The sequence below is a fragment of the Sus scrofa genome, chromosome 1 (genome assembly GCF_000003025.6).
Source record: "Sus scrofa isolate TJ Tabasco breed Duroc chromosome 1, Sscrofa11.1, whole genome shotgun sequence".
Taxonomy (NCBI): domain Eukaryota; kingdom Metazoa; phylum Chordata; class Mammalia; order Artiodactyla; family Suidae; genus Sus; species Sus scrofa.
Window position 1 is genome coordinate 73,580,497 of NC_010443.5, and position 26,579 is coordinate 73,607,075.

Here is a 26,579-nt window from a genome sequence, read left to right on the forward strand (position 1 = left end):
AAAAACGAAGGACACTGGGCGAGTGACATAAGTAGGATGCATATCACTCTACACCAATGGTTCTTGTCAGGGGTAAATTTGTCCCTCAAGGGACATTGGGCGACATCTGAAGATATTTTTGGTTGTCACAGCTGGGAGAGGGGGTGGCACTGGCGTGTAGTGAGTAGAGACCAGAGATGCTGCTAAACATCCTGCAATGCACAGGACAGTCTCATGCAAGGCATTATCTGTCTGAAAATGTCAGTAGTGCCATGCTTGAGAAACCAGGCTCTACAGTGATGACAGCTGTGCATGGGCCACCTCTGTGTACCACTCCAGATCTTCCTGGCCCAACAGTGACCACTGTAGTATTTTGGCTGCTTAGGCACACATTCTGAAAGGACTTTGCCTCATGCTTGTGGCATGTGTCTAGCTTCTTCCTTTGGGACTTCTCTGATATGGCAGCATGGGCTTCATGTAAATCCTTGCACACACCCACATACACAAACCAGAGGAAGTAAAAGGCAATTAACAGACTAGGTCAATGGGGCATGAGAATTGATGAATAAATTCTTTCTCCTTTTCGTCCCCTGGGTAAATAGTTGTGAAATGTATTTCACATACTCCAAAGAATGTTCTTTAGGATTGAACACCAGCCCCCCCTTAATAGCGGCCAACTCACTATCACATCGTTACATTGGCTCTTTGTCCTCCCCAAGTTCATCCTCCTTGTCTCCATTGCTACTTCCTGGAATCACATGCCCAGTAAACCACCTGCATGCAAATCTTTGCCTCCTCGGATTCTGTTTTCTGGGAAACTCAGGATAAAATACCATGTGTGTGGAGGTCCACACTATACGATAAGAAATTAATGGAAAAGAATATAAAGGTTAGAATTTTATAAGCGTTTATATTTGCCTTGAAAATGAAGCAAAAATATCTAATAAAGGATTAAAAAAAGGGTACCTGATACGTGGTGGTGCGAATACTGGAGAGCTCAGAAAGGTCTTCTTTCTAAAACTGTCCCATCAGTCAAAGAATTTACTAAGCCTCTGTGGTAAGGGCAAGGGACAGCAGTGGTAGCCATACAGAAGGAAGAAGGAGGGAATTCAGTGAGGGGTACAAGGAAAAAAAAAAAAAAAGGATATTTTCCCAGCTGCTACACTCCTTTAAATGGATCTTATTATTTTGAGAGATTTAGAATACTAGAAGGGATTAGTTCGAAAGGACCAGAGATCATCTAGTCACATTCTCTCTTGGACAGATGAGGAAAATGAGGCTGGGGAGGGAAAATGACCTTCTCAAGGTCACCAAGTTATTTTCATGGCAGAAGCAGGGACATCATCTAAGCATGGATTCCAAGTCACACACCTCAGTGATCTCTGAGGCAGCCTGGAACTTTCCTTGGCATTGTATAAACTCTTTTGGGGGGTATGACCTAGCTAGGATTTTAGAACACCCTGCCCCAGGTCACCTAGGAGCTAAGATGCTAACAGGAAATAAGAGGAAATGTCAGCTGTACTTTCCCTTACTTGTGGAGGGTGGGTATGTTTCTGGAATGAACTTGGACTCCACTGAACTGTTTGCAATTAATTATTTGAAGGTATAAATAAAGTTTGGTTAAGAGAGGGCAGTGATGGTGAAGTCGGTAACCCTTGTTATTCTAGGGACATTCCCAATGCTGACTTCTCAAAGTTCCTGTTAAATTGCGAAGACGTGGACTTGGCCAACGAGAGTGGAAATTATGATCACACTCTGTTCTGGGGCTTTTCACCGGTGTTTCCCGCTAAGGCAACTTTATTGCGAGTGATTAGCAAAGACGGTGCCCTTGGCTTCCTCCCCCATCCCGCCCCCACCCTGGTCATCCAGCCACCCAAGGTACATCTAGTAAGGGTTCTGCCTTTTCTTCTCCTTGTGCTGAGGCCCAGATTTAGACATTTCATTCCCGTGAACAAGACAGATATGGTCCCTGTCTTAACTGGCTCACAGTCTGATGGAGGGGACAGCCATTAAAAAGAAACAAGTCTGAGGATGGTCAGGTCCAGAGTACTGTGGGATCTGACCAGGTTTGGGGTCAGGGTGGCCCTCTCTAGGATGAGGTTTAAGATAAGATACAAAGGAGCAGTAGATCTGAGTCAGTCAAAGATTTCGAGCCTGTGAGTGAGGAAGCAACACATGGAAAGGCTTAGAGGGGAGAAGGAGCCTCAGGAAAGTAAAAGAAGCCACAGCTGAGGGGCTGGCCTGGTCATAGGAGCTATGGAGAGGCCATGCTGAGGAGTTCCAGCTTCTTGAGGGCAGTGGTTGCCACTGAAGGGTTTTGAGCAGGTGAAAGTGATCAGATTTGTTTCAGAAGAATTCCTCACATCCAGAGTGGAGGTAATGAACTTAGAAAAAATGAAATAGGGAGTTCCCATGGTGGCTCAGTGTGTTAAGAACCTGATATAAAGTCTATGAGGACGCGGGTTAGATCCCTGGCCTTGCTTAGTGGTTAAAGTATCCAGTGTTGCCACAAGATGCAGCATAGGTCATAGATGCAGCTTGGATCCAGTGTTGCTGTGGCTGTGGTATAGGCCTGCAGCTACAGCTCTGATTCAACCCCTAGCCTGGGAATTTCCATATGCTGCAGGTGTGGCCATTAAAAAAAAAAAAAAAATGAGTGAAATAGGAGGCTACCTATAGTTCGGGCAAGAGGTGTTAGTGGCTTCACTGGAATGGACAGCAGTAAACTCCACCAGTGTGGGCCTGGTACAGGCTGGAACAGTGCCTGTTACATAATTAGACTAGGTCAATAGTTATTGAATTAATGAATGAGTGGCTATATTATAAAAAATATTTAGGAGGACCTGGTGATTAATAAGAATGTGGGAGGTGAGAGGGAAAAAAGAGGCAGGAAAGATGCCAGATTTTTGCTAGCAGGTAACTGAGATGGGAACGAGTGAAGGGGCAGGTTATGGGGAGGGCTGTGTATGCAGCTTTGGCTATGAAGAGTTAAGATGCTGGGAGGCAGTTGAAAATAATGTGAGAAGCAGCTGGTTTGACTCGGAAATCTTCATCTTATCGATGGTAACTGGAGTCATGGGAGTGCATAGATGATGTGGCCCAAGAGAAATATGTAGCAGGAAGCCAGGCTCTGAGTGGTGAGCCTCCACCGTTCCCACAGCGGGGCTGTTTGGGAACGGGGCATCTCGTCACATTTCCAATACGGACTGGCATGGGACCCCTTCAGAGAGCCCTTCAACCATTCATTACCCATTTGAGAAACCTAAAGGAATATTTCAAGATGGGAATGTGAAGAGGGAAGAAAGTCATCTTTGTGGCAGTGTTCCAGCCGGTTCAGCTTGGTTCTTTTAACACATTTATTTGAGGGAAGGTCTTCCTCCTCTTCATAAAGTCTGCTCTACTTGCAGTTCAGGTCATGGAGGGAGGAAGAGGCTCAAGGAGAAGACAGTGGTGCTTGCTGTGAAGGCTTTCCCCTTCTCACATGTCCCTTTGACACTCCACCCCTGCCCTGTCTCCAGCCTGTCAGTTTCCCTCCCCTATGAGGGTAGCTCCAGCGTATGCTGCTTGCTTGAACCTCCTGGAAGGCTGAGAAGTAGGGCTTGACCTGCCGGTCACTCACAGCAGGGCTGCTTACACCTCTTCTCTGTGGTCATCAAAAACACCTGGCTTGGGTGACCCCTTTCTGGTGGCCCCTTCTGTGACCCCTTGCTGCCCTGGGAGCACACCTGGATTTTCCCACGGTCCTTTTCCACTTCATGTTGGCATTTTATGCCAGGGGCAGCCACAGAAAGCTCCTTGAGGATTGGGATCATGTCTGTCTGGTTTGCCAGCAAACATATTTCCAGCCCCTAGTATAGTGCCTGGCACAAAGCTGAGTAAATAAATGAATCCTTTATCTACAATTAAGGTTTTCCCTCGGGGGAGATTTGTCAACCACTGTGGGGCGCATTATGTGTAATTAATGGGACAGCCAGATTTCAGAAGGGGAAATGAGCCCTTCAGATAAATAGTGGGTAATGGGAGTACTTTTCTTGCTCTGAAATCCTATAGAAAGCAGCTTGACCCTTTAGTCCTGATATGCTGCTCTTTGTATTTCTCTGGAGATGATGCCCCTCGATGGAGGGCAGGGGGCGTGGAATTATTTTTGCTGCAGGGATGGATTTGCTGGTGCACACTTTTTGACCTTGTTCCCTTGTCCCTAATCACGTGCATTTGTTGGCTAGATGCTGGGCTTCAGCATGTGGACTTGAGCCACATTGAAGAAGGAGGTCCAGTGGAGAGCAAACTCATCCTTGCAGCATCATTGTCCCAGAGCACCTGAGATTGGACAGAGGCTCAGATCCAGGATACAGGAATGGGGGACATGATTTTACTTGAGCTTCTTGTCCATAGCAACCACCCCCTGAGTAAGCATTATTCAGTCTATTGAGGGCAGTGTTACTCTCCCATTACGATATTATTGATTTCTGCCATTTTCTCTGTAGGACTTCACAGGAAAGGATTGACTTCTGTGTATGTGATGCATGTAGCAGCCACCACAGGACTTAGTGGGTCATGGATATCTGTGTTCCGTCCAGTCGTGTTTACTGAGGACTAGTAGGTGTGGTTGGCATACCTGGCAGCCACAGGGCTGCTGGCCTTGCTCTTCTGCCCAATGCAGACAAAGCTCCTGGCAATAGAGAATCCAATTCTGGGCAAAAGAGGAGAAACCTTCCTGATAATGAATGACCCGACACGGATGTGCTCATCCTTCAGCGCTAATATGGGGCATAGGGCAGAATGTCTCAGGGAGACCTCCTTAGAAGTCCAGTTGTGTGGATTCTCTGTGAAAATACCTGTCCACGGTCAAGTTTGTGAAATACAGCACATTCTGTCTCCCTCTTGAAGATTCCTAATTACACATTGGTGGAACCAAAGAGTCTTACAGTAAAAGAGCTTATTGTTTAGTTTTGTTTAGCCCAGTGTTTTCCACACATATTTGACCATGGAATTCTTTTTAAAAAATAATACCTTAAGTATTGCATGGTATAGTGTTCTGTGGGGTGTGTTTTGGGAAATGTTGCATTGAGGATTCTGGGCTTTCCTTGCTCTTAAGTTCTGTCTTCTTCCTTTCTTATTCGTGCTTTATTGGGCAAGTACATAGGAAAGACAGACTCTACACCGAGTGCTGAGAAGTGGAGGTGAGGTCTTAAAGAGACTTATAAGAAATCCCTTCACTGGCTAATCAGTGAAATTATTCGCTTAATGTCAAAGAGCATGTGTTTAGTCTTGTTTTGTTAAAGAATCCAAGTTCAGCATGGTATTCAAGAGAGAACTATTTTGTGAGTTTATGGGATGTCTCTTCTTATCTTCTTTGTTCAAATGTTGGGAAAATAAGTGAGGAAGGGATATGGGAAGTAAAGCAGATTCACTTTGTTTGAATTTTCACAAAGAACTCATTGGGCTTTTCCCTGGTAAGCTTTGACTAGATACACGGAGATGAATTCTCTGAAATTTGGGTGACTTACCTTCCTACATTTTGGTAATTATTTAAGTCTCACTCTTAAATCCATCCTTTCCTTTTCATTTCTACTGTTACCCTGTAGGTTTGGAACCTCCTCTCCTTTCCTCTGCACCCATCCATCCATCCACCCTTCCATCCTTTAATTCATTCATTCAGCATAGTTTAAGCACTGCTGTGTGCTAGGCACTGAACACACAAAGGTGCCTGAGACATGGAGGCTGCTCTCATGTTGCTTACTTCTAAGATGTGGAACAAGAGTCCAGTCCTTCTGAATTCAGATCCCCCTGCTGCAGTAACATTTCTCAGCACATCTCTGATCTGGTCATGACCTATGAGAAACATTTGGGAGGTCATTACCTGTGGGAATGAAGAGGAACCCCTGCTACCCCAGAGCAAGATAATGTTCAAGGGACCACTTGTGCAGGTCCCACTGGCCCCGTCTCATTTCCTGCCTTTCTTTCCACACAGTTGTAGTCAGCAGAGTGACTGCAGGGCTGTCCTCCATCCTTGAGTGTGTCTGCCACTCCCTGGCTCCTGCTGGTCCTCATCCTTCCCCTCCTTCTCTTGAATTTTCCCTCCTCCAGATCCTTCAAGACTCGACTCAAAAGCTGTGCTCTCTGGGCTCTAACAAGTTTCTGAACCCCTCTCTTACCACATTCTCCCTGTCACATAATGAGTCACACTTTTGTATTTGTTCTATTGGGAGCAGGGTCATGTCCCATTCAACTCAGCGTTCTTGATCCATGACCTAGCACAGGGACCTGCACCTGTGTGTGAATGTTTAATTCATTCTGGAGTCAAATCTTTTACATGTGTGTGTGTGTGTGTGTGTGTGTGTGTGTGTGTGTGTTTTATACACACATGTGTATACTCACCCCATGTATATGTATCATACATATATATAAATTCTTTTACATTGGCTAGTAAGGTTTCATTAGAAAATTGAAAATTGGGAGTTCCTGTCATGACTCAGTGAGTTAAGAATCTGACTAGTATCCATGAGGATGAGGGTTCAATCCCTGGCCTTGCTCAGTGGGTTAAGGATCCAATATTGCCTCAGGTTGCAGCATGGGTCACAGATGTGGCTTGGATCCTTCATTGCCTTGACTATGGTGTAGACCAGCACCTACAGTTCTGATTCGACCCCTAGCCTGGGAACTTCCATATGCTGCAGGTGTGGCTCTAAAAAAAAAAAAAAAAAGAAAAGAAAGGAGAATAAAGGAAAATTGAAAATTAATTTTAAATTCTATCATTTTTGTGTCATTTTGTGTAATATGTTCTCATTCCTTTTACACAGTGGAACCAAATTTTAGGTATGTACAGCAATTTTGATTTTATTTAGGGGTTAAATACTACTCTGTCCAGAGGGGCGTGGACTAATGAAATTCTTGTAATCACTCCAAATAATTCTGTTTCCAAAAGAAAAATAGGAAGATTTTAGGTACTATAAAGAATCATAATTGTATGGAACCGCTGTCATTTAATTGCATCTCTTCTTTTAATGAGAAATGAGTGCAATAAAGTTTTATTAATTCAGACTCTATTCTCTGGCAATTTTTGATTGTTCAGTTACCAAGTGGCAGACATTTTCAGTTGCTTGCTACTATGATGCTTTTTATTTATTTATTTATTATTTATTATTTTTTTTTTGGCCTTTTTGCCATTTCTTGGGCCGCTCCCGTGACATATGGAGTTTCCCAGGCTAGGGGTCTAATCGGAGCTGTAGCTGCCAGCCTATGCCAGAGCCACAGCAACGCGGGATCCGAGCCGTGTCTGCAACCTACTCCACAGATCACGGCAACGCGGGACCGTTAACCCACTGAGCAAGGCCAGGGATCGAACCCGCAACCTCATGGTTCCTAGTCGGATTCGTTAACCACTGCGCCACGACGGGAACTCCTATGATGCTTTTTAAAAGAGCAAGCTTCTCAGGTGCTTAGAAAGATTCACCCATGTGTGGATAGTTGATGTAATAATTACAAAGAATTCCCATCTATTAATTACAGAATATCTGGCAGTACAGTGATATATTTGGCAACATCTTGTCAACTATTAATTCAAGTTAAGTAATTTTTAAAAAGAATAACTGTAAGTGAAGCTTTTATTAAAGCTAATGGCTTTATTCTTAAATAGTCTGAGTTAGTGAAATTTAACCGGTTACTGCGTTGTTCTTTGTATTCAAAGATCGTGGTTCTACGGATGTCATCCGTTGGGGGGATGTGTTTGAGGAGATGCTCAACAGGTCTTTCCAGACTGCGTAGAGCTCACCTCTGCCCTTTTCTTAGGGCTCTAATGGCCAGTAATTCTAAGGCAGCCTCATTAACGTGGAAAATGTGCCTGCGTTCTCTCATTTGACCCTCCTCTCAGCTAGAGAGTGAGGTGGGCATTACTATCCCTTGAGTGGCTTGCCCACGTCACACAACTCGAAGGGGCAGAATTAGTACTTTCACCAGTATCCTCTGTCTCCATCCCTCCACACCCCACTACAGTCTCTCAAATAATAGTAACTTAGGTTCGAAGAGCAGTATATACCGATTACCTCATTTGCTTAAAGAAAGTCACCCCCTTGAACTGTAGTGGACCTGTCTCTTGTTTTTCTTTTTTTGGAGATCCCCAGCTACATGCCCTTCTTCCCACCTCCTTCAAATTCTACTGTGCTTTAAATTCACTTCTCAAAGTCTTTCTGAAAAGAGTTGGCATTGTGCTACGATATGGGCGACAGTATTTTTTTCTATCCAGGCCTGCCTTGGCAAGCCTCATTTTGCTCTGCCTGTATGCCCAAGGCTAGTCATTAGCAAGGTAGTGACCAGAAGCTTCTTGTGCCCTCACATCTCCCATCTCTGTCCTCCTCTTTTCTCATTGGAGCTCTGTCCTCAGTCCTCCCCGACTCTTTGTGAAAACTTGTTCGAAAGTAACACTTAAAAAAAATTTTTTTTTTTTAAATGGTTGTACCCATGGCACATGGAAGTTCCTGGGCCAGGGATTTATTCTAGCCACAGCTGTCACGTATGCTGTAGCTGCAGCAGTGCTAGATCCTTCAACCCACTGCCTTGGGGTGAGAATCGAACCCTTGCCTCCACAGCAGTCTGAGCCGCTGAAGTTGGATTCTTTCTCTTTTTTTCTCTTTTTTTATGGCTGCACCCATGGCATATGGAGGTTCCCAGGCTAGGGGTGGAATTGGAGCTGCAGCTGCTTACCTACACCACAGCCACAGCAACTTGGGATGCAAGCACGTCTGTGACCTGTACCACAGCTCATGGCAATGCTGGATCCTTAACCCACTGAGCAAGGCCAGGGATTGAACCTGTGTCCTCATGGATGCTAGTCAGATTCATTTCTGCTGAGCCATGACAGGAACTCCCTGAAGTCAGGTTCTTAACCCACTGCACTACAGAGGGAACTCCAAAAATCACTCATTTTCAATCATGGATCATTATAGACAAATATGTATTGAGCCTTCTTGCTTTCAGGGAATATGTGTTTTAGTGGAATATGAGAAATATTTAGCCGAGGAAATTACTGTCTAATAGTAGAATTAAATTTCAGTGAATAGCTGAGGATAATTTTTGATACTAGGATATTGTGGAGTTCCTGTTGTGGCACAGCAGAAACAAATCCGACTAGGGACCATGAGGTTGTGGGTTTGATCCCTGCCCTTGCTCAGTGGGTTAAGGATCCAGCATTGCCATGAGCTGTGGTGTAGGTTGCAGACACAGCTCGGACCTGGTGTTGCTGTGGCTCTGGTGTAGACTGGCAGCAACAGCTCCGATTAGACCCCTAGCCACAGACACAGCCCTAAAAAGACAAAAGCAAAAAAAAAAAAAAAAAAAAAAAAAAAAAAAAAAAGAAAGAAATTAGGATATTCTTATTGGCATCTTTGAAGTTATACATGGACATGGTTCCCCACTTCACCCACATGGAAAGTCAGTCTTATCCATGTCCTGCTGTGATCCTCCTCCTTATAAAAGAGAATGCTGGGAAGAATATTGCTTGCCTGTGAATAGAATGACGGCTTCCTGAGATCCAGGTATTATTGGTTCTGTCTCATCATTTCATGTTTATGTGGCACTTGCTGGTGAAAGTTCAGACAGAATGTTTGCAGCAAATCCAAGTCTCACATAAAGAAGTAAAGGCTTGCACTGTGGGCCTTTAACTTGTCTTTAAAAGAATCAATCAACAAATCTTGATTAACACTTCAGCTATGTGCTCAAAGACATTTTGACCTTTTTGATTTTATTTTCTTTGTCTATTAGCATGTCTTGGAGCAGTGCTGTGTATGTAGCAGAATCCGTGACAGCTTTGAGTTCTTTTTGTAGAGGGAAGTCTGTGTGGATGATGTATAATTTCGCACATTTAGAAAGGCTGTGGCCTCTAAGGTGTTGTGGTCAAGGGCTTGGGCTCTGGAGCCAGATCCCCTGGTCTTCATCTTGGCTTTGTATGTTCTGGCTCTGTGATTTGGAGCAAATTACTGAACCTCTAAACCTGTCACTTTCCCCATGTGCACATTGGGGGTAATGTTAGTACCTGACTAGGGATGGTGGTTGTGATGTAGATTAAATGGTGGGTTTAAAGAACTTTGCACTGTGCCTGGCACCTATTAAGTACTAAACAATGGCTAGCAATAATTATTTTCCTTTTGGCTCAGTGGTCAAGATTTTCTCTGGGTCTCCTTTATGTTTACTTCTGTTACCCAGGGAATTAATTGTACGGAAGGTTCTGCAGGACTCTGCAGAGACTTTTAAATTAGACTGCCTTAGTTTTGGGCATTCAATTATTCCAAGAAAGGCTTCAAAGAAAGCAGAGCTTGCCTGCCTTCCAGGCCATCTCTTTATTCTGTTCTGGAATATAGCTTCTCCAACAAAAAGATTGGTAGAGTGTTACCTGTGCTTTCATTTCATGGCATGGAGAACACACAGGGATCACTTCAGATTTGAGATCACTTGTCTCAAATATAATTCAAGTCTTGAAATGACTATCTGGACATGTGCATTCTAGGAACTGTTGGAGGGAAGAAACATCACCAGCAGATAGTTTTACCTTTTTCCCTTCAGTCTTGGATTCCCATGAAAGTTACAAAGGGGTGCTAAATCTACAGTTTAATCCCTTGGGGGTCCATTAAGGCCTTCCAGATTTTCTTTGGGCTCTGGTCAGGTAAGATAGTTTGCTTGTTCGTTGCCAATTTAAATGCCTCTAGAATGGCATTGACCAACGGCCAGCCTTATTTTTAAGTCATCAGATAAAGCAATTTCTTAAGCAGCTTCAGCAAGGCTTGGCTTCATACTTCTCTGCACAGTGATAAATACAATTTTGATTTTATCTCAGAGTAATTAATCTAAATTTCTCCTTCTGGGATATAAAGTAGAATAATGTTCTATAGCTCTTTGAACATTAGATTGGAAAGAAAATGCCCTAAACATTTTGCTTAATTAAATCCTAAAGAGGTGGTATAAACTTTTCATGATTAATTGAAACATGCATATTTTGACTGATGCATATTTATATGATATTATCATATGAAAAATTTATCATGTTATATAAACTATTCACTTTGGGGATGTGATTTAATGGCTGTAAGCATTTTGCATTTGTTGTTGCATTGTTCATTATGAAAAATACACAGGCGAATATGGCTGTAAGGAAAAATCTGTTATGTGAATTTTCTTTGAGCTAATCTCATCTCTAATGGCACAAACCTTTAGCCTAAACATAAGATAAGAAATCAGGTTTTTATAGTTTAAAGGAAAAAATTTTAAAGCAGGTCGGGTTTAAAAAGCTAAAGGGCTGGGCTTTCTGTTTTGCTAATGTAAAGCATGCACACAATTCCTGGGTTTCAGATTTTAAAAAAAGATGTGGTTGTTGAAATGAACCAATCCTGGGGTTCCCCTTGTGGTGCAGCAGAAACGCATCCTACTAGTATCCATGAGGAAGCAGGTTCTATCTCTGGCCTCCAATTTGACCTCTAGCCTGAGACCTTCCATGTGCTGTGGCTGTGGCCCTAAAAAAAAAGAAAGGAAAAAAAAGAAAAGAAATGAACCAATCTCTATGGCTTTAAGCACTCAAGAAAAACTCACTTTTTTAGAGGCTGTCATACTATTTAAAATGGGGCACTATCTCATGGCTGCTGGCAGAATTTTGAGCTAGGTTTTAGCTGACAAAATTAATTTTAATCTCAGTTTTTTCTTAGTTTTGTAAATATCATATTATTAATATGGCATTTAAGTCTTATAAGACTACCTGAAATATCCAAAAATGTTTTCTTGAACTTTTGAAAGAATTCCTTTATCAGTCTCTTCTTTGGCGCATTAGCTATTGATAACAGTTTGGTGACAGAAAAGGAGATATCAGATGGATGTTTTCCAAAGGGTTTGCCTTTATGGAACAATTTTATGAAAAACAATGGGAATACTGAATTATTTATCAAGACAGATGCTAACCAGCATTCTAAGAGTTTTCCAACTGACAGATACAAAAGAAAAGTGCACAATTTCTGTTGTCACATCTTTCCATGTTGTTACTTTGCGGTACAAATGATTGATAAAAATAATCTGCTTTAAAATTCTATTGTTTGTTTTGTTGTTAGCTCTATTGTAAGAAAATAGCATAGCCTCTCCTTAAAAAAAAGCCAAGTGGGTCTGCGTGGTGATGGTGGAGTAAAGCCTGAGAAAGACCTTCGAGTGGCCTCTTTGCCGCAAACATCATTCCTTCAGGCCAGACCAGAGAGCAAGCCAACTGCCTGGCCTTCTCATAGCTTTGTTATCTACCCTTTGTTATCTCAGTTTTAGTCCATGACAGTTAAAGATCTAGGACTAAAACTCTTACCTTTTTCTCCCAAAGCAGACTATGTAAAGGAAGAAACTGAAAGGAGAAACCTAATGCATGTCCTAAAGTGTATCCTGGGGCAGTGGGGTCTCCTCATTGAAGTCTGAGGCCAAATAATTTCCCCCATAAAATTTTTTTTTCCTTACAGATTTCACCAGAATCAAGCTTATTGCCAACGGATCATTTGTGAGAGTTCTGCTGTCTCATCTTCTTTTTCAGGAATTTAAGATTTTAAAAGCAGCATATCAATTGGGAAGATAAAAACTATTAGTGCTAGTTAGTTTAGTAATGATAGGTGATTATTGTTTAACTATACTTTCTAGTCCAATTTTTAAAATGCTTCCATACTCTAAGGTAAATTATAGAGTCTTGTTAATTTTTCAGATCATGTAAAATGTCTGTATGTAGACATGCCATATTAGAAATCATATAAAATATAAATAAATCTTTTTAAAAATAGAACAAATTATTAAATGCAGTCTTTTGGGATTCATGTTATGACTCCATTTAAAAAAAGTTATGTTATCAAAAATGTTTGATTAACATCAAGGGTCATTTTTTACACTGTCTCATTTGATAATTAACAATAAATCAGCACAGGTAATTTGTGAGATAAAAATGGTCTTTAAAATGACAATATTTATTCCATTAAGGTAAATAAAATGCTACACATAGTTCTGAGTGATGACACTCAGGGGAAGAAAAAAAGCCGTAGCACTGGAAATTAGTTTGCTTCTAATTTTGCAGGCTGATGGCCGCACTTCCTCAAACCAAATCTTTTCCCTGGAAATGGAATGATTGCATGACAGACCCTATGAACCATGAATATGTCAACAACTCATGGACTAGGCCTAGCTTAGCAATTAGTCTTTGGGGGATTTTATTCAGAAATTAGACAACACTATACTAGAGTTTGTTGGGGATTTTATGATTACCATTCATGTCTGGAGCATGAGTCTGGATTAAAAAAAAAAATCCATAAAGGAGGGAGAGATGTGTCTAAGAGTAGCAATCAGTCATGCACACACACAGTCAATTGGGAGGACAGAGAAAGCATAAGACACAGTGAAAGCCCCTAGGAGGCAGCAAGGAAATATTTCTTGGGCTTCTACTTATAGTCTTCTATTGTTCCCCATAAAGAGGGCAGTGTTTCCCAGACTTTCAGTTATTTGAATATCACCGTCACATTTTTGTTACAGTGTCTTACCACCTGCACTGTGATTTACTCAATCTCTTTTATTAACGGATTCACTCTAAAAGCCTTTCTTTGTTTTATGCCGTAATATTTGTGATACCTCGGGCTTGTTGTGACAGTTAAATTTGTTTTCTTTTCTTACAAAGGAACAAAAATATAGTAGTTTAAATACTGAAAATATTTGCATATTCCCCCCAACATTATTCTGAGCATTCCCATGACATGGGTGGCAGGTGCTATAGGAGCTACAAGGACCACCAGTCTGGCTGAGAAAGATCTAGGCAGCTGTGTGACCTCAGGTTTCATGGGTAACACCCCATTACCATTCTTCCACCCAGGGACCATGAACCATATTGCCTGGAGGAGAATTTAAATCAGGCCTGCACCTCCCAGAGGATACCCTTGCAGGAAGGGTATATATAGTAGATCATTGAGCAGGCCAGGATAATGCCTTTATGTTGGCAGATCCTGGCCAGTCTTACCCTTCCTTTTCGTGACTAAACATATCACTTGGGAATCACTAGATTGCAAGAGTAAACAACACCCCCTATCATGTGACCTAGGGAACATGTCAAGATTGAGCCTGGCTCCTGACTGCCCAGGTTCACTTTGGGGCATCACCTTTGCAGGTTAGCACTGCCTGACCCACTCAATGTGGATCTTATAGGCTGTTGGCAGTACCTTTGAAGAAATGGCTCACTTTACAGGCTTCACTGGTACTGAGTCTGGTTGAAGCAGGCAGAATAAGCATTTGTGCCAGGCTAAGAAGCTCTTGGAACCCTCATGGGTCTGCTCCCGGTCTGGTTTTTAAGTAAAAGATGTCTTTTGGAAGCTCAGGAGCCAACAACAACAAAAGGCAGAGTCTTCCCACCAAGAGCTGGCTATTTTACTAGGTCAGAAAGTGCCGAGGTACGGAAATTAAGATCAGACCTCAAGTAGCTCAGTGAGGTTCAGGGTGTGTCTAAGTTTGAAGGGATGTTTGCTTCTGATATGAACATTTTTCTTATACTTTTATTATAGAAGATGATGTGTCAAATGTACAAATAATGTGTGCCTGGTGCCAGAAAGTGGGAATCAAGCGCTATTCCCTGAGTATGGGAAGTGAGGTGAAAAGCTTCTGCAGCGAGAAGTGCTTTGCCGCCTGCCGACGAGCCTACTTCAAGAGAAATAAGGTAAGAGCACCGTAGAGAGAGGCGGCCCCTCGCAGGCCTCACACAGACCCCGTGCGCATGCGCCTCTTAGCTTCTAGCTGAAATCACTGCGCACCCTGCACTTATGTATTCTTTCTGTTTTGTCTGTTCTTTTTCTCTGTCATACTTAACCTTCCGGGATAAGGAACCCCCTTCTAATGTGTAACCTGCCCTTCAGTTTCTCTTGTCTTGGTGTTTGAATTCTGAGAGGGTGAATGAATCTGACGAGGACCTGGTGGTTGCAGCTGGTATCCTGAGTGACAGTGTCTCTTCAGTGGTAGATTTTAGACTAGGCTCGGTGACAGAGAAGTGGTAGAGATTTCTGATCAAGGCGGAGAAACCAGCCACGGAAGCTTGGCCAGAAAGCTGTAGAGCACTCCGCTTCATACTTATTCTTAATGGGAATATTGCTCTGGCTCTTTCCAAAATCTGATCCACAAATTCTAATTACGAAAAATGTCAAGTCTTTCTTGACATCTTACTTTAAAAGTTGATATTGAGAAAAGATGAACTAATGAATACACGGACCAACTTGGCTCACACGGCCAAGTGGTCCTGAGAAGCATGGTGGGTGAACACAGGAACAGCCATAGTTATGGTTTCTTTTGTTTGTTCATTTTTTTGTTTTAAGATATCTCAGACCTGAAAATATCCTTTTAGAATAGCATTAGCCACCATTGATGGGAAATGGAATGCATTATGCTTTTTACAATCAACACATACATACACACACAGCTAATTTCTTAATCTTTAAAGAACCACTATTACATTTTGCCACCAATTACTGAAGTAAATTGCTAGTTCTTGATTCTTTTCCATTGATCTGTAAATCTTCCTTAATTCACGAAGACGTCCACATTTTGCTTAGCATTTCCATTTCCATAATACAAGATCAAAACCTGCCCGTCTTTGAAGCAAACAATTACTTTTTTTTAAAGTGTGATATTTGCAATCTTGAAATGCTAATTTGGGGCTCACTGCTTTGCAAGAAGTACTGTTGCAGCAAATTATCTCCTGCAAATTTGGGTCACATCATGCTGCCAAAAAACATAATGCTGAAAGAATTAGGCTGCAGAATTCAGCGGGGTGGAATTTTAGTAGCAGTCTCTAAGAATTAGGCTCATAATATTCACTGGAATGGGGAGGCGAGTAAGGAAATTGTTTGGAATCCTTTTGCGACAGTCAACAGTCAAGTTCACTTTCCCTTGGGAGGGGCCAGAGAGGCTGCAGAGGAAGGTGGTTAGAGCAAGGCATGGGAGACACGTTTTGTTTTAATATAGGGGGATTAAAATGATCTCTGAGACCCTGGGGCTCCCGTTTTGAATGCTGAGCACTGGGGTAACAATGACAAGAGTGGACCCAGGGCTTTCATCTTCAAAGCCTTACTTACCACAGCAAAATACTTTGCATTCCATCCCAGAAGATGGCTATAGAACGGGATTTTTTTTGTCTCTCTGTGCTTCTGAAGGGTTATGGGGCTGAATCTTGCTGGATGGCCTGTAGTGAATAAAATCAAGCAAGGTGAATTTGTCACAATCTCAGTAACACGTTACACTTTGGAAAGTGATCTAACTTTGGTAAGCCTCTGATGAAAATCACCTATGCAATTTGGAAAAACCGTCCAGAATAATATATATATATATGTATAACACATACCATAAATATAATGTATACATTTTATAAAGTTTAAGGTCCAATGGAATTTCAACTTCTATAGCATACAGTTTTGAAAAATGGGTAACTAAGCACCAAGATAGGAATTAGCATTTGGAATACTTACAGTAAGTAAAATCAGCAGGGGAGAAAGACCATTACCTTTCACTTCCTGCAGGGAGTTATTGGGGTAGTTCTTTGAACGTCCTGCAAAATCTGGGAGTTGCAGAGGCTTGAAGTTTAGCCAGAGACTTTGAGAGCTGATCCCAGCAGCCCATTAGTGTACATACAATACCTGTCTTCTCTGCAATCCTCATGCTTATTTATGTATTCCAAAGCTCTGCCACGCTAGACGGTCTCCGTTTTCAAATAGAGAAATAAACTGGTCACATCGCTTGCTGGATTCTTTTTTTTTTTTTTTTTTAAATTTTAAGAGTGTTATCTCTGCAACAATATCCTATTGTATTACAATAAACATGTACAGCTGCTGCATTTCTGTTAACTGATAGGATTTTGTGGTCATTTCATTTAGAGCTTGGGTTTCCTAATGGATTGTGTTAGGTACCAGTCTCCATCCTGCCGGTTTCTAAGAACTGCTGTAATAAGCCCCAGGGTGTTCCCCACTGAAGACAATAGCAAATAGCTACTTCTGTTCTTGTATCATTTAGCAAAGTCTTCAGTCCTCATTATTAAAATTGTGGACTTTCTCAATCTCAGAAAAAGGGCAGAATTCTTTCCATTCCTACATAAATGATTTTCTGGCTAAATTCTACACTTTTAAATACTGAAAAGTGGATAGAAAACAGAATAATGTGTATGCAGAACAGAATTTTGCCTTAGGTATAATGTAGATTTAAAAAAAAATGTAAAATTAACTGTGCTGTAAATTATGCTTTATAATGACAGCCCGCTTCTTGGTGGATAGCATGCTGGGATCTAAAAATGGTCTCTAAGTTGAACCCAAATTGCATGCATAGCTTTACAAAGAAAAATCCTAGTAGAAAAGGTAGCTAATTAGGAGCAGTATTCAGCTGACCTCTGTTTTGTGTCTGAGCAACACCTGCATTTGTGAATGTAAATTGGACAGCTGTGCCTGTGTTTCCCCTGCTATCCTCTTCACAAATGCTTGGGTATAGAGGCAGGAACTGATTTTCTGCTAAAAAACAAGGACAAAAATAGCCCAACTCCCAAAATGAAGGCCCACTGAAAATTGGCTCTTCAAATTCCATTTGCTTCTCAAACCCTCTTTCTCCATGGGTCTCTGTGTTTGTTTGATGGAGTAGGTTAAGTATGTCACATCCCTCGTTCCCAGACCCTGGTGTTATGGAGCAAGGTGGGATGGACCGAAGCCAGGTTAACCCTTTACGGTATGTAGGTTATATTTTTAAATCAATTTAAACTTGAATTTGGGGAGTTCCCGTCGTGGCTCAGTGGAAATGAATCTGCATCCGTGAGGACACAGGTTCGATCCCTAGCCTCACTCAGTGGGTTAAGGATCCGGCGTTGCTGTGAGCTGTGGTGTAGGTTGCAGACGCGGCTTGGATCTGGTATTGCTGTGGCTCTGGTGTAGGCCAGTGGCTATAGCTCTGATTTGACGCCTAGCCTGGGAACCTCCATATGCCGAGGATGTGGCCCTAAAGAGACAAAATAATAATAATAATAAAAAAAATTGAATTTGAAGAGTAGTTTGGATAGCTGTAAGTATGTAGGCTTTCTTTACAATGCTTCTGTAGGCGGGGACTGAGTCACAGCTGTATTTGGTTAAGGAACCTAACTACTAGCTTACATGTTTCAGCATGTTGGCTCTAAGAAATGCAGAATGTCAATTCATAATCATATTTGGTAGCAGCTTTAACCCCAGCAGGCTCAATTGCTGACTCAAAAGTGTTTGAAACAGTGGGTAAGAGAAATACTTTTCTGGACTATGGGCATTGGCCGAACAATGGGATGTCAATCTCATTACTTGATGTGCTGCAGACTTTTCAGGGAACTAATAGCTCATTCTTTTCCCAGCCCCTTCTTGAGGCCACAAGTAGAGAAGAGCTTGAGGACATTTCTAGCCTAGTGATTTGCCTAGGAGTTGGAAAGCTGCAGAGACTCCGTAGTGGTTTTGCAAGAGATTCTGAAGTGTTTAGTCCAACTAATACCAGTTTTATTCTGAACAATAACAGACACTTAAAAATATTCTTTCCTAAGGGAGTGCTGCCTTGTAATCATTATCCCTCTTAAAACAAGAGTACCAAACAAGACCACAAATAGTAGTCATTTCCAAATATCTTGTATTTGATCTTTTTCCTTCTGCATGGGAAATACCCTGGTCTCTAAAGTGATGTCCACAAATCAAGCAAGAAATCAAAATTCAAGACAAATGGCCAATGCAGGCATGTAAAGAATGATTGTTTTCTTTCCTTGGTCAGATCCCAAATTTATAGTGTTCTGTATGGATTAGTGGCATGCATACTTTAGTAATAGACACAGATTCCTAAAAGCACCAAAGTTTTGCTTCCTTGTTCTAGTTTTTCCATAACTTGAGACAAGATTAGATGGAAATGCTTCTTTGGTATCACAACATTGCTGTTCCTCAATAGATCATAATGGGAAGAAGTCTATGTGGAGAAGAAAGAAGGGTGAATTAAAAATAAAAGTTTAAATAGACAGAAACAGCATTTGCAGATGATGTCATTAAGATCTTTTAACAATCATGATATTACTAACAAATATTCACTGAAGGGAATGTTGTATAATAAGCATTTCCTTCGCTTTCAAACTATATCCCTGGATACACAGCATGTATCATCATATTATTTAGAGTTACATTTTATTTAGACTATTGGTTGCTTTATTAAATTTGAATATATCCTGGGGAAGGTTCTCAGTTTCACACGTCACTGTAGAACCTAGTGGTGCAGAAGGAATGTGTAACAATTGCTGTGTTAATATAGTGATTAACCTGTCTACTTTTTTACCTTTAAACACCTGCAAGATTTAATTGGCAAGACAGCTATCATTCATGAAGGTTTAGGGCAGGACATTAAGAAATTGCTTGTAATTAATGTTCCCTGGCTGCCTGAAGCTCAGGCCGCAGACTTGCTTTTGCCTGTTATTTGCAAATATTCTTGATTGACAAGAACGCTTAGGGAGCACCAGATTTCTTCCTGTGGATTCACCATGTTTTTATGGGGCACCAATGAGCCTGTTGAATCTGTCCACCTGCACCATGGCCTGCGGTAGGATTGCTTTGGTTCTGCAGTGTCTTGGAACTGTGCTACAAGCTTGCCTGCCACCTCACGTAGAGTGGCCTCCACCTTCCAGGGCTTTGATTTGCAGACCAGTGGCTGAGTTAGTTCCCTTCTGGCCACTGCAAACAGGGGTGTCCTCAGGAAACTTTGGGGAAAGGCCAACAAGCCCACCTGTTTTCTTGTTCTCGGGTATTTTGAAATATGGGATCGATTATTTATTTATATATTTATTTATTGTTTTTTTTAAAAGTTTCATTTTTTTATTACTCAAATGAATTTATCACATCTGTAGTTTTGTATAGTGATCATCACAGTCCAATTTCACAGGATTTCCATCCCATAACCCAAGCACACCCCCCTCCCCCCAAACTGTCTCCTCCAGAGACCATAAGTTTTTCAATGTCTGTGAAAATGTCTGTTCTGCAAAGAAATTCAGTCTGTCCTTTTTTCAGATTCCACATGCCAGTGACAGCATTTGATATTGGTGTCTCATTTTATGGCTGACTCCATTTAGCATGATAATTTCTAGGTCCATCCATGTTGCTAAAAATGCTGGTATTTCACTCATTTTAATGGCTGAGTAATATTCCATTGTGTATATGTACCACATCTTCTTGATCCACTCCTCTGTTGATGGACATTTAGGTTGTTTCCATGTCTTGGCTATTGTAAATAGTGCTGCAGTGAACATCGGAGTACATGTGTCTTTGTGAGTCATGGTTTTCTCTGGGTAGATGCCCAGGAGTGGGATTGCTAGATCAAATGGTAGTTCTATGTTTAGTTTTCTGAGGCATCTCCATACTGTTTTCCACAGTGGTTGCACCAATTTACAGTTCCACCAACAGTGTACTAGGGTTCCTTTTTCTCCACACCCTCTCCAGCACTTATTGTTTGTAGACTTTTTGATGCTGGCCATTCTGGCTGGTGTAAGGTGGTGGGATGGACTATTGATGGGCTGTTGCAAATGAGAACCTATTTAAAAGGCATCAGCAGAGGGAGGGAACGTGTTAGTCCTTGGGAACATATTCAGGGTGGAGTTAGAGCAGGAGAATTCTGACCTGTGAAGTAAGATGCACGTCAGGTTAAAGTGATACCTAGTCTCTTGAAGAAAGGCAGAAATGGAGTTCCCGTTGTGTCTCAGCAGTAAGGAACCCAGCTAATATCCATGAGGATATGGGTTCCATCCCTGGCCTCACTCAATGGGTTAAGGAGCCAGCATTGCTGAGAGCTGCGTTGCAGGTCACAGACACAACTTGGATCCCATGTTGCTGTGGCTGTGGTGTAGGCCGGCAACTGAAGCTCTGATTCTGCCCGTAGCCTGGGAATTTCCATAGGCTGAGGGTGTGGCCCTAAAAAGCAAAAAAAAAAAAAAAAAAAAAAAGAGAGAGAGAGAGAGAAAGGAGAGGCAGAAAGAGTTCCAGGGCAGAGCTTCTGCAGACCAGGTGAGACCCAGTGCCTAGGGAGCCATCCATGAGAAGCTTGAGGGAGAGGTGTGTGGTCTGTGTTTAATAGAACACTTGAATACCACTTGAGAAACACTGGTCTGAGGGATACCCAGGACAAACAGAATGGGGCAAGCAAGTTTGTACTGAAAGAAAGGGAAAGCAACCATGTCTAGTTTTGAATGGGCTACATTGGGGAGGTTGTGGGAAAATAATTTTAACCTGTTACCCACAGTAAGTATCAACTTCTGAATAACATTAGGCATTTTAGATTAAATATGAAGAGACGATTAAAACTCCGGGTAGCTTCAAGCCCCAGTACTTTATTCAACATTTCTTTTCAAGGAGCAGAAGGAAGAGAGGGTACTTTTCATAGATTTGAATTCGATCACCTGGAGAACAATACACAGGGCTATTGACATAGATGCTTGAATGTTAATTTTCAGACAGTCAGTCTCTGGCCCTCCTTCTGGTGATCACTAATGCTATACACTTAAATCAAGTTTTTTCTCATCGGAACTGCCGGTAATTATCCAATCCATCTCAAAGGCACGCTCCCTTTTAACATTAGCCACAGTGTCAGATTGCATCAGCTACATTGTGTTCTGGTGACTGCGGCTGCAGAGTGATGAATGTGCATGCTTTCAGTTTGTAGTTTGGGTGTCTGTTTGGGTAGTGGACAGTCCAGTGGAAAAAAAATGATCAGGAGGGGATCTAGTTCTTTGGGACCTACATTCTCCTTATTGATCCAGTCACTTGTATGGCCAGCTCTCTCACCTTGCTGCTAACAGTGTTCAGGTTTATCTGAAGAATGAGCTTTTAAGAATTATCTGACGGGTCATTTTCATGTATTTCTCCAATCATAAGCTACATTCAGCACAGAGTTACCCTCTATGTCTGACTTTAAAAGGCAGGTGTCATGAGACCTTACTAGTAAAGACTAGAAGGAGGGAAGTTTCTAAGCGTGCTTAGTGCACTGGCCAGAGAAACCAAAAGAGAATGATTGTGCATTTTCTTAGGATTGTAGTTATGCTCTGTTAATTCAAATGCTTTGTTAAAAATGTTAACTGTCTAAATAAGTGCATGCATAAGACAGGCCAGGTGGCTTGCCTTGAGATATTTTAGGGTAGTAGTTTGAGTCCAGAATTTCTCTCATACACTTTTGCAATGTCTGGTCATAAAACCTAGTACACCCGAGAGGGCCATATGTAGGAGATGCAAACTATAGGCACACTTGTGGTTATTTTTATTTCTCCCCTATCTCCGTACCTCTGGATTGCTTTGGTACACATAAGCAAAAGGGAGAACTGGGCAAGCCATGTGCAACTCTTTGTTCCTTGGGCTCTTTGCTCTTTGTTCTTATTATCACAGATTAGGAGGGTCTAAAGAAAAATCCTGCTGCAGAAAGCCACTTAATTTCTGCCCCAGTCCTGCAGCTCAGACTGCGAATTGGAAGTTGCCTAGGTTTCAGTCCACTCTTAGAGTGGCCATGCACACTGTGGAATCTAATGTCTCCTGACAGATTGCCTTTGGAGGTTACAAACGTCAGTCTGTTGTATTCTCTGTAAACACAGGCTGTGGGCCAGCACTGGGCACTACTACAAGCACTAGAAGGCCGATCAATGGTTTAATGAATCCATAAAAGATGCTTGAACTCTGCTGCAATTTACTGAGCACTCTAGTTAAATGAAACTCCTGTAGTCTTTAACAAAGATAGAAATAATCGATGGCCAGAGATGGACGCCAGGGTCCAGTAATCATAACCTTGCAGAATTTGTGTCGTTGTCTCATTGCTAACAGAGGGTTAGTCTGGTCCAGGCACCGGAGCTGACTGCAGCTATGTTGATGTTTTCTGAATGTTTGAGCTGAATTTGGCCCAGAGATGACATATGGGTATTAGTGTGACTTCTGTGAGAACTATACTTAAAAGCTATGTAATATTATTTAAAATAACATTTTCTTAAGGCAGCAAGATTAAACTCAAGAATCATATTTATTCTAACATGTGGTGTCTTTGTAAGGCATCCCCATGATGAAAAGTAAGTCAGTGAATAAAATTCATTTGTGATTAAGTCCTCACATTGTCAAATTGCATAGTGTTAAGGGAGCCCTGATTGATCCTGCCATAGTAAAACTGTCTTCATTAGTTTGCTATGGTTAAGGGTTACTCTCTCCTAATAAAAATTCAGATATTAATGTATTTTCTGCTTAATTCATCTTCTAATAGAGGAAAATATAATAATAGATAAGTGTTTTTTACTTCCAAATGGGCTTTGAAAATATTATACTGATTTATGTGAACACTTTGGAGGCAAGGAGAAGAATTCCTTTGTAAATATGTTGAAATGTATTTGAAAGTTTATTTAGCCATTTTCAATTGTGAAAAAACAATTGCTTTGACTTTGAAATGATTATTTTTTCCCACAGAGATAGTAGCATTTGTGACATAAACTAAAGATTTTGCATCCAATTTTTGCTACACAAACTTAAACTGGGTTTCATTTTCTTAGCTAGTAATTAGCATTAAGAGAGCTGGTTTCTACCCCAACGAGTATATTTTGGGGGTTCAGTGGGTCATAGGAATTTTGAGGTATGAAGACTGCTAGTCTGCTTTGTAGGCCTTTGCCAAACATCCCATGAAAAAGTGGCGACTTCTATATGGATCCAATAAATGATGTGTTATCTTGTATTCTGCTTTGATAGAATGATTTCGTATTACTTAAAATACAGTGTGTTGCTGTGGCTGTGGCATGGGCCGGCAGCTAAGGCTCCCATTCGACCCCTAGCCTGGAAATCTCCAAATGCTACAGGTGGGGCCCTAAAAAGCAAAAAAAGAAAAGAAATACAGTGAGCAGTTCTGTGACTGCACATCCAACTCCTTGTTATAGAATCTTTGAAGGTCCTGACACTTTCTTTGATCACTTGTGGGATTGTATATTTCATAAGTTGGAGCAATTTAAGTTGTTGGTGTCAAAGGATTTAGAGTTACAGAGATCCAGGAGTGGGTGAGGTAAAGCTGGGCAAATAGTTAAACGCAAAGGGGATTTGTCCGGCTGGAGACAGTTGCCTCTGTGCTGCTTTTTTGTTTGCTTTTAGCCAAGCTTAAGGAAGAAAACCTTGCTATTTATTCATTATTAGAAAATAAAATGGAAAGATATATTGAGCTCCTCTAATGTTCTAGGCACTGTTTTAGACTTGGTGGATACATCATTGAGTAAGAGAAAAATCCCTGCCTTAAAGGGATTTACCTTCTATTCTCTAAGGGAGGTGGATAATACACAAGTTAAAAACAGTATATATCTAATACAATTTCAGGTAGGGAAAAATGCTAAGAAGAAAAATCAGGGTGAGGGGATGGATAGTGATGAGGTGCAGCTTTATATCTGATGGTCACAGAAGTTATCCTTGAGGAGGTGATATGCAGGTATGGACAAAATGAAGTGATGGAGTTGGTCACGTGAAGAGGTGGTAGCAGAGGTTTCCGGAGAGGAGAGGGAGCAAGTGAAAGGCAGAGGTCCTCAGGCAGGAACAGGCTTGGCATTTTTGAGCAACAGCAAGAAGTTCAGAGTATCTGGAGTTGAATGATCCAGGTGGTTTGGGGCCAGATCATGTAGGCTGGAGAGGAAATAGTTTGGATTTTATTCTTAGTGCGATGGCGGCTATTGGAAGGTGTTGAGTAGTCTGCGTGACATGATTTGATTTTTGTTGTTGACTGGATCTCTGCCAAGGAAGTAATACATTTAAGATCCTGGATGCAAAGGGGATTTGGAGAGTAAGAAAGGCAACAGCATCCCCGTCAAAGTTGGGTGTGTCTGGCAATAGAAAACTAAAAATACCGTAGTCACTGAATTATTCATTTGTAGTTATGAAACATTTCCCAGTAGCAGAAGTGTGTTGAACCAATTAGGTTTCTCTTTCTTTTCTTTTTTGGCAAACTGTGGGAAGAAGTGAACCAAGGATGGACATTGTTGGTTAAATGTTCTGACGCAGCAATTTTTTTTTTTTTTTTTCTATAGGATAGACAGGGCTTGCTGTCAACCTAGTGAGGAGGTTAAGGCCTTGGGAGGCAAGCTCAAGCTCTAAACAGAACCCAACTGTTGTACTGGGAGACATACAGCGTCCACAGTCCTTCTCAAACTCTACCCCTAGAGATAGTGTGATGAAAAGGAGATGGTAATTTTAATGAGACTCTCTTTGGACCAAATTATTCTAAAGTTTATTTTATTCTAAGAGTAGATTTAATTTGGTGATTACATACGTTTAGGGTATATCAGGATTTTTTCATGCAAGTAATGGAAGATCCAGCTCAAACTGGTTTAAGTAATAAAAGACATCTTCTATTTGATGGGACTATAGAGTCCTTAGCTAGAGTCTCCTTCAGGGTAGGTTGATCCTGCAGTGCTGTGGTCTTATCATGGTCTCATTTTTTCCCATCTTTATATTCTTCTCTATAGAGTGTTGGCCGTATTCCAAGGCAAGCTCCCCAGAGCCCATTGGATGGCTGCTAGCAGCAATCAGGGCTATATGCTTCCTTGTTCACATCCAATAGAAGACAGAGTGCCTGTGTTCTAGCATTCCAAGCAAGAATCTTGAAATTCACACTCATTTTCTATGCTTAGGTCACCTACTCATGCCTGAACTGAGGACTGTGACCTGACTGGGGCAGTGGATGTTCAGATTAGTGTGAGTCAACTAAGGCTTCCCTCTGACATTGATGCTGGGCTCATTTTCCTCTAATACTCATAGGAAGCTGCATGGGGGAAGGGCAGCACCCAGAATGAAAATCTGGAAACTGTTTAAAGAGGGGAGGGGTCAGAGTGATAGCTGATGCTAGGTGCCAGCACATGTCCACCAGAGAGAAGGAGAGGTGATCTCATAAGGTTGAATTCTTTACACAGTGCATATGACATGCCCATCAACTTTTGTCATGTAGAAGAAGGAGTCCGAAACCCATGTGTAGATTGAAAGCTACAAACATGGTTAACATTCCTCATCGGGCCCTTTGATAAACTACCCTTTCTACTCAGGACCAGCTGCTTTGACAAACCCGATAATTAGAATGTTGGTTTTAGTGCCAGGACCAAAGTGCTGACTCTTTCTATTCTTTTTGGACTCTATAGAACATGAGATTGCACAGAACTAAGACAAAGGGATTGTAGTTAGCTATTAGATATACTCATTTATGAGGAGGAACAAGGGTGCCGTTAGAACAACAGATAGCCTAGCACATCATTTCGTCCATGCAAGTGGCCCGGGAAATGTTGGCCGAGGACCATATTGGATGTGGGGAAGCAGATGCCTGGGATTGGATGGGTAATGGGATGAGGCCGCTGCTATCCATCAAGAGTTAGCCTGGTAGCCCACACTTTTTTAGTCTTTTTGCCTTTTCTAGGGCCGCTCCTGTGGCAAATGGAGATTCTCAGGCTAAGGGTCTAATTGGAGCTATGGCCACTGGCCTACTCCAGAGCCACTGCAACAAGGAATCCGAGCCTCGTCTGCAACCTACACCACAGCTCACAGCAACGCCGAATCCTTAACCCACTGAGCAAGGCCAGGGAT

General features: G+C 41.7%; 1 protein-coding gene across 2 annotated transcripts in view; it reads left to right on the top strand.

The window, feature by feature from the left end:
* The window catches only part of SOBP (sine oculis binding protein homolog), a 172,912-nt gene that overhangs the window by 30,719 nt on the left and 115,614 nt on the right, over positions 1 to 26,579 (top strand). For both annotated transcript variants that reach the window (XM_003121331.6, XM_013992735.2), the window contains exon 4: positions 14,517 to 14,668. In XM_003121331.6, coding sequence (XP_003121379.3) covers positions 14,517 to 14,668 — 152 coding nt within the window. The remainder of the gene's footprint in view (positions 1 to 14,516; positions 14,669 to 26,579) is intronic.